At 40.8% G+C, this 15,802-nt stretch overlaps 1 protein-coding gene across 4 annotated transcripts in view; it reads right to left on the bottom strand.

The window, feature by feature from the left end:
- EIF4B (eukaryotic translation initiation factor 4B) overlaps nucleotides 1–14,258 on the bottom strand; it is a 28,464-nt gene extending 14,206 nt beyond the window's left edge. Inside the window, exons 1-4 of one of the 4 annotated variants that reach the window (XM_059082107.2) lie at nucleotides 13,985–14,258; nucleotides 5,053–5,190; nucleotides 3,587–3,795; nucleotides 1,428–1,544 (exon numbers count right to left, since the gene is read on the bottom strand). In XM_059082107.2, coding sequence (XP_058938090.1) covers nucleotides 1,428–1,544; nucleotides 3,587–3,795; nucleotides 5,053–5,190; nucleotides 13,985–13,997 — 477 coding nt within the window. In that variant the 5' untranslated portion in view covers nucleotides 13,998–14,258. The remainder of the gene's footprint in view (nucleotides 1–1,427; nucleotides 1,545–3,586; nucleotides 3,796–5,052; nucleotides 5,191–13,984) is intronic. The other 3 variants (XM_059082108.2, XM_059082105.2, XM_059082106.2) reach the window with 3 other exon arrangements.
- Between the last annotated feature and the right edge of the window lie 1,544 nt (nucleotides 14,259–15,802).

Below are 15,802 nucleotides of genomic sequence, written 5' to 3'. Positions count from 1 at the left end.
GGACCATGACAACATTTTATTTAACAGTCAATTCAGCAAACTTCAGATAATAACAATTGTATGGTATTGTTTTTCTTATTCAGACTGAGAGTTAAAAATTAGTAATGTTAATAAAACCTAAAATGACCTGAGAAGAAAAAATTTCAAACAACTTTTGCTTTTCATATATTTAACTAAATACATGAATTTTATTCCTATTTGACATCTGCTTCAGATTATCATGGTGGTACTCAAGTTATGAGATAGGAAAAATATTTTAAGAGGAGTTGCTTTCAATCACGTCCAATGGCAGATATGGACCATAGAATTATGGCACAAATGGCATTGGAAATTGCCTTCTCAACGAACAATGAGAGGTTTCTGGAATTAAAAGAGAAAAAAAAAACAGCCTTTTTTTTCTTTCGATATATAATCAGTTTGATTTCTAAAGTCACTCACTAGAGATAAAAATGCAGTTCTTGGATTAGAAACTTCCATCACTAACAAGTAACTAAATGTTTCAATATCCTGCTCTGGCTAGCCTAAGAATCCCTACATGGCACCAATCACTTTAAGTAACTGTATTTCAATTAGATTTAATCTCCATCCCCACTCATGTATTAACAGCTAAATCTCCTCTCCCCACTGAACCTCTAGTGTCTGGATTAAAAAACATCTATGGGCAATGTTACAAAGCAGGACTGAATGTTTACTGTCATTCTCCTGTAACAGATTCCCAGGAGCAAGTATTACAAACGACATCTTAGTGAGAAATGTTTCCGAGTTCCCTTAAAAATAAAAAATTACGGGCTTCCCTGGTGGCGCAGTGGTTGAGAATCCGCCTGCCGATGCAGGGGACACGGGTTCGTGCCCTGGTCAGGGAAGATCCCACATGCCGCGGAGCGGCTGGGCCCGTGAGCCATGGTCACTGAGCCTGCGCGTCCAGAGCCTGTGCTCAGCAACGGGAGAGGCCACAAGAGTGAGAGGCCAGCGTACCGCAAAAAAAAATAAAATAAATAAATAAATAAAATAAATAAAAAATTACTTCCCTGAAAATGAGGTATCACCTTTAAATACTAAAATAACATGATTTTTCTATTTGCCTTGATCTGGTCATATTATTTTGAAAAAGCAAAGCCACGGAGCTGAGGCACAGCTGTGAGTGAACTAACATGAGATTTTATTAAGGACTTTGTGGTAGATTTCTTCACAATTTCCCACCTAAACACGTTCCTGAATTACTAGGCCCTGCTGAACTTGCAGAAGGGAGGTGTGACGTGCTAGATGTTGAAAGTTAACTGGTATATTGATAAATAATCCAGGCTTTTGTTTGTCGGTATTATGGGAAATCTTCGAAATAGCTACTGACCCGGCCTAAAAACTATCAGTTTGATAAACACAAGAGCTGTTGGCTCCCAGCCCTCAACCCCCACCCTTAGTTTATTTACCTCTTCATTGAGGCTCAGGGCACTGAACAAGGAATCCAGGTCCTCAAACTCAGCGTAACCAAAACCTTTCAACCTCTCAGGATTGCTGGGTTCGCGTGGTAAACGCACTGCACTGATCTAAAGAGGAAAGAAACAAAAAATATTTCCTAATTCAATGCTCTTGTTCATTTGTCTTCTTCTTCTTCTTTTTTTTTTTTTTTTTATTAAACATTGTGTATGCAGTGGATTTCTCTGAAGAATACCCAAGAACCTGGCTGTCTTCAGGAGGAAAACCGGTATAGAGGGATACAAGAGAGGCTTCATCATATACCCTGTTAAACCTTTTTAATTTGAATATGAATTTAACCTTCAAAAAACTAAGGAGTTCAGTGTATTCCCTGTACCCCTGACTTCTGCCTCATTCTACATTTCTAGTTTTTAGTTGTTTTTCAATTAAGAGGAACTGCCTGTTTTCCACAATTATTTTATTTCCAATTTTTGTCTCTCAGAAATTTGACTCAGTTTTTGCCAAAAAATTTTCTGGGCAGTATATTTTTTGGCAAGCTGACTTATCTGAGAAACATTATTTATTGTCTTCATATATTAATAGCTTGGCTAAATCAAATACTGGATTGTAAACCCTCACCATACTTACCCCTTCTGCCGAATTCTGAGATGGTAAGCCAATGAATTGTACTTTTCACCTTTTAAGTCTGTTCTCTTACTCTCTTTACTTCTTTCTTCATTTCTCCAATATTTTGCATATATTCAAGCTATCTTTTGCATCACTGATTTGATACTTTATTCTGGGCTCCTGAGATATAGATTTTCTCACAGTCGCTTTAAAATTCTAGTTTAACTCAACTTATGAGGAGAGCAGGAAAAGGAACAAAATAAAAAGGGAATAAAATAAAAGGGAAGTAGCTACAGACCAATTCTGGAGCATAAAGGTGAAAAGCCTGAACAGGCCAGAGATTATTCAACACTCTACAGAAGAAAGAGGCTACTTGAGAGGAATCAAAAACAGGCCATACTTCTAGATGTACTACATAATTAAACAGAGAGTAAAATTTGTAAGTTGTGATCAAAGATAATCACACAAGAAAAGCCAGCTATGCAAGTTGACGGCCCATTGCAGAGAACAGGATCTAGTAAAGAAATCAACCAACATAGCAGAAGTGAAGGAGGGTTGACATATATACACTAATATGTATAAAATAGATAACTAATAAGAACCTGCTGTATCAATAATAATAAAAAAGCAGCAAACGAAGGAGGGACTTCCCTGGTGGTCCAGTGGTTAAGAATCCACCTTCCAATTCAGGGGACGCAGGTTTGATTCCTGGTTGGGAAACTAAGATCCCACGTACCGCGCGGCAACTGAGCCTGCGTGCCGCAACTAGACAGCCCAAGCACTCTGGAGCCCACAACTAGAGAAGCCCGCATGCTGCAATGAAGACCCAACGCAGCCAAAATAAAAAAGTGAAAGAGGGAGCAGATTCTTAGAAGAAAACTAGTTTTTAATGTCTTCTCTTCGGCAAAGAAGAGGAAAACATTACTGGAGAAAAACCCAATCGAATTGGAAATTATTACTCATTTTTCCATTTTTGAAATCCTAAGTATTTTTTCATCAAAGTTTAGAAAAAGGATTCTTAGCACCTCATACTCACTTTTTCGTCTTTCTGGAAATTTCTAGGCCAGTGTTTTCAAACATCCTGCCTTAAGCTTTTTAAGCAAGCCTGTGAATTCCATTATATGTGAACAGACTCTGTTAATAAAAACTACACATCTGCTCAGTTAAACGTATTCATATAAAAAATTAAAATGTAATTTTGATATAAGCCTGAATGTAACAGAATAGCTGAGTTCAGAAAAACTTTTTTCCACTTTCCAACGTTTAACTGGGTACATCACCTTTAAATTTCATAGAGAAGGGATATATACATTTGAGAGATTCTCTCTATATCAATAAGGTATTAAATTTGCTGATAAGACTGTCCGATTGGTTTTGGATGAGAACATTCTCAGCCAAAAGGCCTAAACACCACTAAGTTACATACCTGTTTCTTCCAAGTATAGACACAACCTCAGAACCTTTCTCAACACAGAAATTCAGAGACAGTCACTACCCATACAGTACCCTCCATATCTAGTTAATTGCCTAAAACCTTTACACTTACATTTAATCCTCTAAAGAATTCCTTAATGGAATCTTCTGTCACATCATAGGGCAGGTTCCCTAGAAAAGCAGTGTAGGGTGGTGATTTGGGAAGACGGCTCCGGTCGATATTGGGTTCCCGAGCAGCCCGTGGAGCAGTGGGCAGGATGGAACGGTCAATTGGAGGTGCCCTATACACGTCATCATCATTACTATGCCAAGTGGTTGAAACTAGGATAGAAAAGTAGACATAAGAAATTAGAAGAAACTTCCCTTACTGCCACTGTAGAATAAGAGGACATATGCTAAGCGCCAAGTATTAAATAAGCTATATCAAGAAATAAACAGATAAAAAGCGTAGGGGTTCAGCAATAAGGACCGTTTACAGACAAAATACTTCTGAAATGTCAGAATCACATAGCAATGCAAAGACTCGGTACTATTTACTGTCTCTTTATTTCTAAGTATTTCAAGGCCTTTCAAGGCCCAGGCTTTTGTTAACAGAATAACTTATTCCTTATGCAGCAGAGAAATGAGAGAATATCAATCATTATTTATGGAATGTTACCATGTGCCAGGTACTTCATATTCATTATATCCCAACTTACCTTTGTAATAATCATGAATTTGTTTCCCATTTTACAGAAAAGGAAACTAAGATTTCAGGAAGGTCTTGTAACTTGCCCAAGGTCACACAGATGGTAGTGCAGTAGAATGGTAATCTTAGTGGAGCTAGGAGATAATGTCCCTACAGCACTGCCCATGAATTTGTACTTCAGGTATCAACACTTATGGAAGATATGATCTAGATGAAATATCTTGTTACAAAAATAGGTCACAAAAGTATTCTTCCGTTTACAATTAAAGCTTTTAGAGAAAAATGATGGGTGATCAGACTTATGTCATACCCAATGATTTTATAGCCCCTGCCTGTTCCTGGCTATTCCTTGAAGGCACAGAACTTATTCAAATGATACCCCAATGACTCTTCTGCATTTTCCCACCATAATTCCTATTCTTATTCCTTTTCCTCAGACCAGTTCTGTTTACCCAGGGACACCCTGACTTCATACTAATAGCTCTTAGAACAAATTATTCCTTGCCTCTTGAGTATAAAGAGCGTATAGGTTATACTGCATATTACTTTATGAGGACATCACAGAATTTCAGACCTAAAATGAAAATAATCTAGTCCTTACTTTACAAATGAAGAAAATAAGGCTTAAAAGGATAGTACCCTGAGAAAACCCTGTTACTGCAATAGCCAGAATTAACACTAAGCTCTCTTGAATCACCACTTTAGCCCCTATCACAAACTCGTATAGCCTAAACCTAAGATTCTACAAAATACATAAACATAAGATTGCAGGTTCTGCAAAATTAGTTAAGTTCCTTCCAAATTACAAGTGAGAACCATTACTGTGGAACAGATTTTGTCTAGAAGGTAATGAAAATTCCAAACATGACAGAAAACAAAAGAAAAGTTACCATCTCCTTCTAGGTCATCTGTTTCATCAGCCCAGCTGACTGGTTTGGGGACATAGGTGCTTCCTCCACCAGTCCCTCCATCCTCCGCCAGGAAGTCTGTTAGGGAGATAGTCTTCCCCTTCTTATTCTTCTTTTTTGCTATTTTAAAAGGGCCAGAGAAAGATTATTCATCAATACTTGGGTATTTACAGAGTTGTACAATGCACTATTGTGGTTTTTTTTTTTTTTTTTTTTTTTTTTTTTTGCAGTACACGGGCCTCTCACTGTTGTGGTCTTTCCCGTTGCGGAGCACAGGCTCCCGACGCGCAGGCTCAGCAGCCATGGCTCACGGGCCCAGCTGCTCCGCGGCATGTGGGATCTTCCCGGACCGGGGCACGAACCCGTGTCCTCTGCATTGGCAGGCGGACTCTCAACCACTGGGCCACCAGGGAAGCCCTGCACTATTGTTAAATGTATTTACAAAGAAAGCAACAATAAAGGCCCATCAAAGGTTCAGATTGTGGTACATTTCTGTGAAAGAATTCCACGCAGATGTAAAGGAGAAAGCACAATGTACTGGCACAGAAAGTCTGAGTTGTGAAAAATAAAACGTTACAGAATACATATTATGTAAGCTCCCCCGCTTAAAAAAAAATTTTTATTTATTTATTTTTGGCTGGGTTGGGTCTTCGTTGCTGTGCGCAGGCTACTCTTTGTTGCAGTGCACAGGCTACTCTTTGTTGCAGTGCGCGGGCTTCTCATTGCAGTGGCTTCTCTTGCCGCAGAGCACAGGCCCTAGATGTGCAGGCTTCAGTAGTTGTGGCATGAGGGTTCAGGAGTTGTGGCGCACAGGCTCTAGAGCACAGGCTCAGTAGTTGTGGTGCGCGGGCTGTTGCTCTGTGGCATGTGGGATGTTTCTGGACCAGGGCTCGAACCCGTGTCCCCTGCATTGGCAGGTGGATTCTTAACCACTGCACCACCAGGAAAGCCCCTATGTAAGTCCCTCTTGTTCAAATATACATTATGCATACAGATGGAAAGGGGTCTAGAAGGGTTTTCAAACTTACTCTGGGAGTAAAACTGAGGTGGGGGCAGCAACCTTTTATTTCCTACTATATTCACTTGTGTAGCATTTGAGATTTTTGCAGGTTACTACATTTATTGCTCCTGGGCTACAAAGAAATAAAACCATCCCTATCCCTAATAATATATTCTGTATGACACTTTGGAGAATTGTTTGATACTCGTAAAATAACCACATGAGGAAGGAATCATTACTATCAATTTACAGAGAAGGAAACCAAGTCTCAGAGAGGTTAAATGACCATCCTAAAGTTACAGCGATATTAGATGGCAGAGCTAGAATTAAACCTAAGGTTTTGGATACCAAGTCTAGGGCTCTTCCCATGGGAGCCCCAGCCCCTAAGAAGCTTGTTATTAGTTCTATGGCAGGTTATCACAACCAGGGCAAATGTACTCACTGTCATTTGAAAGTGTTCAAATTGTAAGACTCATATACACAACTCGATTTTTCTGCCCTCTAGGAAAAAAAAAAAAAAAAAAAGATCTCCTTCCCTACCTTAACATCACATATGAAGATGAGATATTATACTAAAGGGAAAACATAGGAAATCCCTAAGAACCAACAATTTAAATGTTTGCCATGGTTATGAAATCTTTAGCAATCTCCAAATGGCTCCATTTAGTGGCCTGACCTTGGCTCTTTAACTCTCTAGTCCTCAGAACTTCTGAGATGGCACCCATCAGCAGCTAATGCAGAAGAGTTGAAAGGACTAACTGAAGTTCTAGAACTGGCCCCTGAGAACAGCTGCGACATAATTAAGACAAAAAACAAGCAGCTCTGCTGTTAATAAAGATCATTTTCATGGCTTTTATAATGATGAGTTCCTCCTCCATGTTCCCATTCTCAACAAATTTTCCATCCAAGAGGATGAAGAATCTGTAACTTGATACACCATTTGCTTAACTGAATGAAGATTGTTCTCTCACCTGGTACCTGCCTTTCCTTTAAAATACCATTTTCAGGAACTAAAGATCTGCTTGTTACGAATGTTATGAACATTCTGGACGCAATATGAATTACATTCATATGTAAAACAAAGGGAAAAGGGATACCTCAATCAAGCTCTTATTATTATGTTGGACTTGACCTCATTTTGCACAATGAGATTATGGTCTCAATGTGCAAAACAGGGCTTCCCCGGTGGCGTAGTGGTTGAGTCCCCCTGCTAATGCAGGGGACACGGGTTCGTGGCCTGGTCCCGGAAGATCCCACATGCCGCGGAGCGGCTGGGCCCGTGAGCCATGGCCGCTGAGCCTGCGCGTCCGGAGCCTGTGCTCCGCAACGGGAGAGGCCACAACAGTTAGAGGCCCACGTACTGGAAGAAAAAAAAAAAAGAAGTGCAAAACAGACGAACTTGGCTGTAATTATACAGAGAAAAGATGGTCTTGAATGTGAAGTTTCCATGTCTCTCTCAAGTGACTTAACACTAACCCTGCTCCAAAACTATAATTTATGATCACCAGGTTATATTTTGGACCTATTCTATGCTTTGAAAGAAAGCAGCTATGCAAAGTTGAAGTCCTATAGCACTGATATTACTCCTAGCTCATATGTAAAGGCCTAGGGGAAATTTTAATTTGAATAAGACATAAAGCATACCTCTGTGGTAGAACGCTTATAATGTATAGGCTTATTTTAGTTGTCCAATTTAAAAATAAGTGTCTGGGACTAGTATGATGCTAGCTAGAGATCTTTACCTGCATGGGGCTTAACGTAGTATCATAATCTGTCTGGTCACTGAGAAAATAAAAATAGAATTGGTGGTCAGTAATACAATGAGGTCAAGTCCAACATAAGAATAGTTAGAGTTTGACTGAGGGATCCCTTTTCTCTTTGTTTTATATATGAATCTAATACCAAAACAGCATAGTCTGGAATTAACCTACCCTTTGGTCTGATTCTGGCTTACATCCATTTTCTAAATCAGTTTCTCAACTTTTACCCCCTGACCCTTGACAAGTCTCACACTCTCCTTTAATATTATTTGAAATTTCAAAATAATAAATATCATGACCAAAAAAATATTAAAGCACTGTTTTAGAATGTCTTTTCAAATCATACATCTCCCTCTCCCCTGATTCTGTGACTGGCCCCTCCAAAATCTCCTGGCTGAGAAATCACTGTTGGATGATGGACAGTCTTCAATTAAAGACAGGCTAAAATTCTTTCACAAGATCCCTAACTTCCGTTTCTTTAAATCTAGCAGCAGCACTGACTCAATCACAATATAAGCAGCAGATTTTAAAGAACAAGGCTTTAAAAAGTAAAATGAATAAACCTAAATGTTTGCTCCACTCTATTTTATTTCAGTAACGGAGAAACAATGTTATCTAAATCCTCCTTGCGCTTTGCTCCTTCAATATCTAGGTCCATTCCATGTTTAGGATTTCAACAATGTTCTCTTCTTTATAAGTAAAGCATCATTTAATGCTCTAGGGGTATCAATCCCTTGATAGAATGATTGAACTGGTCCAACTCTTAGTTTTCTTTAAATCTTATGTGAATTGGTTAAAGTTAAACCAACCACCTAATAAACAAAATACATTCCAATTACTTAAGACCAAATCCACATGGACTAAGAGGGGAAAAAAAACCGTATGTCCCAGAAATTTTATTAAATCCTCTAACTGCCTGCTTGTCTCATTACAGTTGTAATTTATTCACCAAGTACTTGTGAAGGTCTTTATATACTCATCTAGGTTAAAGAAAAGATCTTACAACTGCAGTCTTCTTAATTAAAAAAACAAGCTTTGTTATGACATATAAAAATAAATACTACAACTGATCAGCTTAATTCTTTGTTTCTCAATTTCCGCACCACTGACATTTGAGGTTGGGTAATTCTGTGTTGGGGGGCGCTGGGGTGTCCCGTCCATTGTATGATATTTAACAGCATCTCCAGTCTCACTTAGATGTCAGTAGAAACCCCCCCCACCCCACTGTGACAAAAATGTCTCCAGACATTGCCAAATGTCCTCTGGGATGGGTGAGACAAAACTGCTCATGATTGAGCACCACTGCCCTAAGTGGTATTTTCATATCAATAAATAAGTAGACAAACAAAAGGAAACGTTAGCCCTATATAAAGCACATCAGCAGAAAAGTGACTACATTAAACCAAGTCTTCAGGACCATCAGGCTGTAGCAAGTAAAAATGCTTCCTTTATTTTTCTCAGAATGTCTTCCTGTTATAACTCCATTGTATTAGTAATAAAAGCACCAACTGACAGACATCGAGTGATAAAATCTATGGAAGTGCTGTTTTCCTTAAACAAAACAAAAGACACCTTAAAGTACTTTAACCAATAAAGCTTATTTGTTGTACAATGCAGCCCTATTTCTCCATCTTTCTTAAACTAGTATCTCTTATTTAGGAAGGAGAATTCACACAGCTCTTAACATTCACATGAGGAGTTGTCAAAAATTAAGTTTCTTAATTTTAGATCTTGCCAGACTAAGTCCCACTTATTTTACAGGGTTATCAAGTCTTCTGAATGTGTTAGCAACTACAGACTAGGAGGGCTTCCCTGGTGACACAGTGGTTAAGAATCCGCCTGCCAATGCAGGGGACATGGGTTGGATCCTTGGTCTGGGAAGATCCCACATGCCGCAGGGCAACTAAGCCCATGCGCCACAACTACTGAGCCTGTGCTCTAGAGCCCGTGCTCTGCAACAAGAGAAGCCACTGCACTACTGAGAAGCCCGTGTGAGACGCCCATGCACCACAACGAAGAGTAGCCTCCGCTCACCACAACTAGAGAAAGCCCACGCGCAGCAACGAAGACCCAATGCAGACAAAAATAGATAAATAAGTAAACTTATTTTTTAAAAAAGACTAAGTAAGTCAGAAAGTGTCATAAAAACCTGTACAAAATCACAGCATTATTCATAATAGGCAAAAAAACTGTAAACAATCCAAATGCCACCAACTGATGAATAGATAAACAAAATGTAGATGTCCATACAATGGATTTGTCAGTAAAAAGGAATGACTATCCATACGTCCTACAATATGCATGGATGAACCCTGAAACATGCTAAGTGAAAGAAGCTAGCAACAAAAGTCCACCCACTATATAATTCCATTTATAGGAAACGTTCAGGATAAGTAAATACAAAAACCCAGGAAGATTAATGGCTGGTGAGGGGAGAAGAGAAATGACTGCTAATGGGCAAGGTGTTTCTTTCTGGGAAGTGAATCCTGCCAGTCTCCAGAATTAAAAGCTAATTAACAATCAACAAATATTTCCTTAAAGAAACAATACTGTATAAATGCAATCTACTCAAATACCAGAGTGCCTAGAACTGAACTAATCTGATTACAGCCCAGCAGGAAAAGATATTTCATACAGTGCAGTACAATATCATGATGTTGAGAGGCTTCAACCTTTATTATGCTACTGTTTAGCAGAGTAGAGAACAAAGACTAAGTCAGGACCAATAAGCTCCACCACCTGGACTCCTATGTTCAGTTGTTATGAGACCTCTCTTCTCTGTCCAACTTCATCTTGACACAATCGGAGGAAAATGCCACACTGCCTTTTCCTTACCTCTTCACACTACTCAATTTGATCACTTACATAAAATATATAAAATAAGTGTCCAATACAATATCATGCAGATAGATCACTACACAAAGTACTTGCAGCTTTTCTGTAAGAGAGGAGCTATAAAAATTCAAGAATAACTTCTTACTTTGGGCATTTTCCTACCATTAGGACCACAGCAATATCCATTACAAATCTAAGAAACTGACTTTGGTGTGTGCACTTACAAATGTACATACACATACTTAATTACAAACAAGCAGTTAAAAACAAACCAACAAACCCCAATTCTTAAGTTAATTCTTTCTCCCATGATCAGGAAAACAAATTCTAGGATGTTTTGAGACAAATACAATGTCATAGGGTACCCCATCTCAAGCTATACATGGTATGTGACATACCTCAAAGCTGTATAAAAGTATATACATTTTTTAAAAAGTGACATTACTTAGAAATACGATGTTTTACCTTAGTACTTCTCTCTGTATTTGTACTTGAATTCTCATAAGGAGTTTTAACCTTTGCCTTCTGAATCTGGGTGTCTTACTCCCAGAATAATAAACACGATACAGGAAGGGATATGAAAATAGGTAATACATGAACAGCATATAATAGCAACCAATGAAACTATTTTTCACTATAAGGATCAGAATTGTATGAAAACAACCATTGGACACTATCCTCTCCCCATAAAAAATAATCAAGATGCCACATATAATTCTGGAAAGTGTTAAGCAAATGAAAGGCCTTGTGTGGGCATAGGTAACACTATTTACAATCTCAAAGCAGTCTAGTCTCAAAAGCTGTTAACCCGTATCAAATACATTTGATCCCCCATAGGTAAGGAGAGTAGATTCAATAGTCAGCTCTGGGACACCTCCTGTTCTTCAAGTTCAATAATGGGTCACACCGGATACTGGTATTACTGCAAAGAATTTTTGGGTCTCACTTAACAGTAAAAGAAGCCTATGAAGTTTTATCATGTCTTTTCACCAAGACATGATAAAGACAAGTAAGATCTGTTTTTTCAACAAGACACCAGGCTTGAAGTATAGTATACTTCAAGAAGTATACTGAGGGCTTCCCTGGTGGCGCAGTGGTTGCGAGTCCGCCTGCCGATGCAGGGGACACGGGTTCGTGCCCCGGTCCAGGAGGATCCCACGTGCCGCGGAGCGGCTGGGCCCGTGGGCCACGACCGCTGAGCCTGTGCGTCCAGAGCCTGCGCTCCGCAATGGGAGAGGCCACAGCAGTGAGAGGCCCGCGTACCAAAAAAAAAAAAAAAAAAAAAAAAAAACCCACAAAAGAAGTATACTGAAAATACACTAATTTTACGGACCCATTAACACAGTCATCTGGGAATACTGGTCACTCAACCAAGTCAATGCAATGGGAAAGGATTCAAAGTGAGGAAAGAAATTTGATAGTTTCTCAAGGGCAGACTGTCAGATGCAACCTTGTGTCTGGATACTAGCATAAGTGTCCCTTACACATACTACACAAGCTAAAAAGATTCATGGAACTTAATGAAATGAGGGCTTCCAGGCAGGTCAAGTTAAAGAACAGGAGACCACCTCACTAAGCACATCCAGTTTAACCAGTCTGGATTTCATTCAACTCTGTAAAATGAAGGACAGATTGTTAACGGTGTCTTCCACCTCTAAAAATTCCACACAAGTTTTGAGAAAGGGAATACAGGCTTTTCACTAGATTATGGCACTAAGCCATCAAGATGGCAAATTCAGGCCAAATAAGTAGTTCAGATGAAGCTCTTGGGCAGCATCCCAAACTTAGGATGACATGGAAGCCAACCTTGTTAGTGCCAAGTTGATAATGGAGAAGAGTGAGAAGTTTCAAAGATTTCGACCTTACTCTGCCATCAGCATGCAGTGTGACCCTGAACGAATCATTTCATCTTCCTCAGATGGGAGACACCAATATCTGCCTATGTTATCTCACAGAACATCAACTTAGACAACATACATAAAAGTGCTAGGTCCACGTCAAGCGCTACACAAATAAAAGGTGTTATGTTCAAATGCACCTCAATTTCCTCAAAGACATACATCTCTATGTAACAGAGAAGTCCTTGGTGAGAAATGAGTGTCCGGTGATAACAACTGTTCAATAAATGTTTTGGAGAATGCAGGGTCATGCTAGGGAAGAGACCATATCTGTCAAACTAAAATTCCTGCTACGAAATGTTGGCACAGCTCACTAGTCCATCAGAAATGCAAGTAGACTTGCATGTCAGTGATATTCACTCTTCCAAAGTCTAAAAACGAAATCTACTGCAACCACTAATATTCTAGTATTATTCTAAAAGCACCCCCAAGCAGTTGTGCAAATATCTTCCAAAAAAAAAGCCCAACTCCACCACTGGGGCTATCAAAACTCGACCAAAATCAAAATGGAAGTTGTCAAGGGATCAGATCTTGCTCACCATTATATCTCCAATACCTAGAATCGTGCCTGGCACGTATATAGCTCACACTCAGTAAAAATGTGTTGAATGAATAAGAAAAAAGCCTAGAAGAAATGTAGGTCTCCACCCTGTTTCTCTCCTCCAACACGTGGGCGCCCCACACCGGGTTCCCCATCCCCATCTAACTCCAATAACTTCAACCTCCAAACCCAACACATTTTCCCTTGTAAAAATATAAGGGCCGGGTCACACTCTAACAGGGGAAGGTCAGAAAGTGGAAGGACCTAAAAAGAAAGCAACACAGGTGCGTAAACCTTCCCATCTGGGCTCTCGCGCGTGCTTTTAAGGAGCGCCCGTCTCCACTACCCTCGTCTCTTCTACCGCGCACGCGCACCGCCGCCTTCCCCCGCCCCTCCACCGACTCGAGCTCGCGTTCTAACTGCCCCCCCCTTATTCCCTGCCCCCACTCCCGTCCGCAAAGGCCTCGCGCCTCAGAGACCTGGTCTAGTGTGCACCCGTCCGCGCGCCAACCGCCTCTTTCCCTCCTCCACGCCTTCACGCGGGCACAGTGCTTCACGTGCATGAGAAGGCCTCACGTCTCCCGCGGCTCTTCCTGCGCCTCCTCCTCACTCCAAGCCAAGCCAGAGTCCACCACTGCTCCCAAGTCCAACCTCGCGCATACGGGGTGAAAAAGGTGTGAGGGGGAGGAGAAGGTGTCCTTCCCCTCCCCCCAAACATCCCGAGGCGATAACCTCACATGGCCTAGCCGCCAGCCTGCCGCAGCCCCAAAATCCGAAGGGAAGCGGTGCCGCCCACCCCCCGACTCCAGAGAACCAATGGATCAGGGTCGGAGAGTCGCTTAGGACCCCGGTCCTTGGCCGGGATCGGCCGCTCACTCACCTGAGGCCGCCATGTTGGGAGAGGGAGAGAGAACGCAAAAGACCCGGATGAGGCAGTCACGTGATTATAGCGAGCGCGTCGGGCTAGGAGACGCAAAACTAGGAGGGGGCGGGGCGGCGCTGCTCTAGGTTCGTAAAGCAGCGCGAGGAGGTGGCGCGGCGTCCGACGGGAAGACCTGCGCGACATGTGGCCAAAGGGGTGGGGCCTGGGCTGTCGCGAAACCCCACACGCTTTACGTAGGGCTACGCGCGGACGAGGGGCATGGTCTGAGCCCGGGGCGGGGTCTCCTGATCCGCAGACTTCCGGCCTGTGAGGAAGGGGCGGGGCCGCGCTTGCAGGTTCCACCTCTCTGGCACCGAATGGCAGCTGGCTGGAATCCAGAATGGGCGTGCCACAATTGGTTTCCTGAAAGGGAAGATTTTGAGTTTCTTTGTAAATTGCTTTTTGTTAAAGCAAAACAAACCCAGTATTCTGCTTAAGGATGGTTTTAATTGGGCATGTTTAGAAGGAATAAGTAACAAATATTGAACACTTACTTGCCACAGGCTTTTACCTCTTTTAATCCTTCATTTTACTGACTAAATTCAGTCAAACTCAGGCCCTTAGGGTTTCACAGCCGAGTGCTATCCATGGTTCCTCTAGCTAATGCTATATTTTTATCATAGATAGTAGTTAATTCAATGAAAATTTTCATTGAGCGCTTACCATGTTCAGGCACTGTTGTTGGCATTTTGGGTACAACGGAGAACAAAACTGCTCCAAAGGATGTTACAGTTCAGTGAGGGAAAGACAGACAATAAGAAGTGAATAAATAAAATATTAGAAATGATAAGCACTCTGCAGGTAATTAAGGTGACTTAATAAAAGTGATTTTGTGCAACTTTAAATTGCATGGTCAGGGAAGTCCTCAGTGCATGCTCAGGGAAGTCCTCTGAGGAAGTGACATGTAAACTGAGATCTGAATTGCAAAGAGGCAGACCCGTGAAAGAGCTTTAGCAGAAGGTAGAGGATGCACTACCAGATCAAATGCTCCAGGGCAGGAACAAGTTGGCAAGTTGAGGAATTTAAAAGCTGGTCGCTGGAGTTTGGTGAGGGAGGGGGGAGAGTCGTACAGATGAGGTTTGAGAAATAGGTAGGGGTTGGATCATGTGAGGCTCTGTGAACCAGGTTAGGAGTTTGGATTTTATTCCAAGTGGATTGGGAAAGCATGGAAAGATTTTATGCAAGGGAATGTCATGACTTGAATAAAATTTGGAAAAGGATTACTTAGTATTTTGATGTGGGTGGTGGTTTCATAAGTGTATATTTATGTACATCAGGTTGTACAATTAAGGGTTGTGTACTTTACTGTATAGAAGTCATACTTTAAGCAAGGACAACAAGATTACTCAGTTTACTGAATGGAGAGTGGATTATACACATGCACTAATGGAAGAGAAAGACCAGTTAAAAGGTTCTTGCTGCCAGGACCTCATAATGACTTTTCATGGACTCTAGGTACTTTTGCCTTCATAGGCCCTTTTCTCCAAAAAACAGTATTAAAAATTATATTTTATGATTGTCCTGGTATAAAGACCAATATATTAATATTATACATTTTCTTTGACCTAAACATTTCTTTTATTCTTTTTAAAAAAATATTTATTTATTTATTTTTATTATTATATTTTTTTGGCTGCACGGGGTCTTAGTTGCAACATGCGGAATGGAATCTTCATTGCTGTGTGCAGCATCTTTTTTTTAGTTGCAGCATGCGGGATCTAATTCCCCTACCAGGGATCGAACCCAGGCCCCCTACATTGGGAGCATGTAGTCTTA

This window comes from Kogia breviceps, chromosome 12 (assembly GCF_026419965.1).
Source record: "Kogia breviceps isolate mKogBre1 chromosome 12, mKogBre1 haplotype 1, whole genome shotgun sequence".
NCBI lineage: Eukaryota > Metazoa > Chordata > Mammalia > Artiodactyla > Physeteridae > Kogia > Kogia breviceps.
The sequence above is the reverse complement of the archived record's forward strand: the minus strand, read 5'-3'. Positions and strand labels throughout refer to the sequence as shown.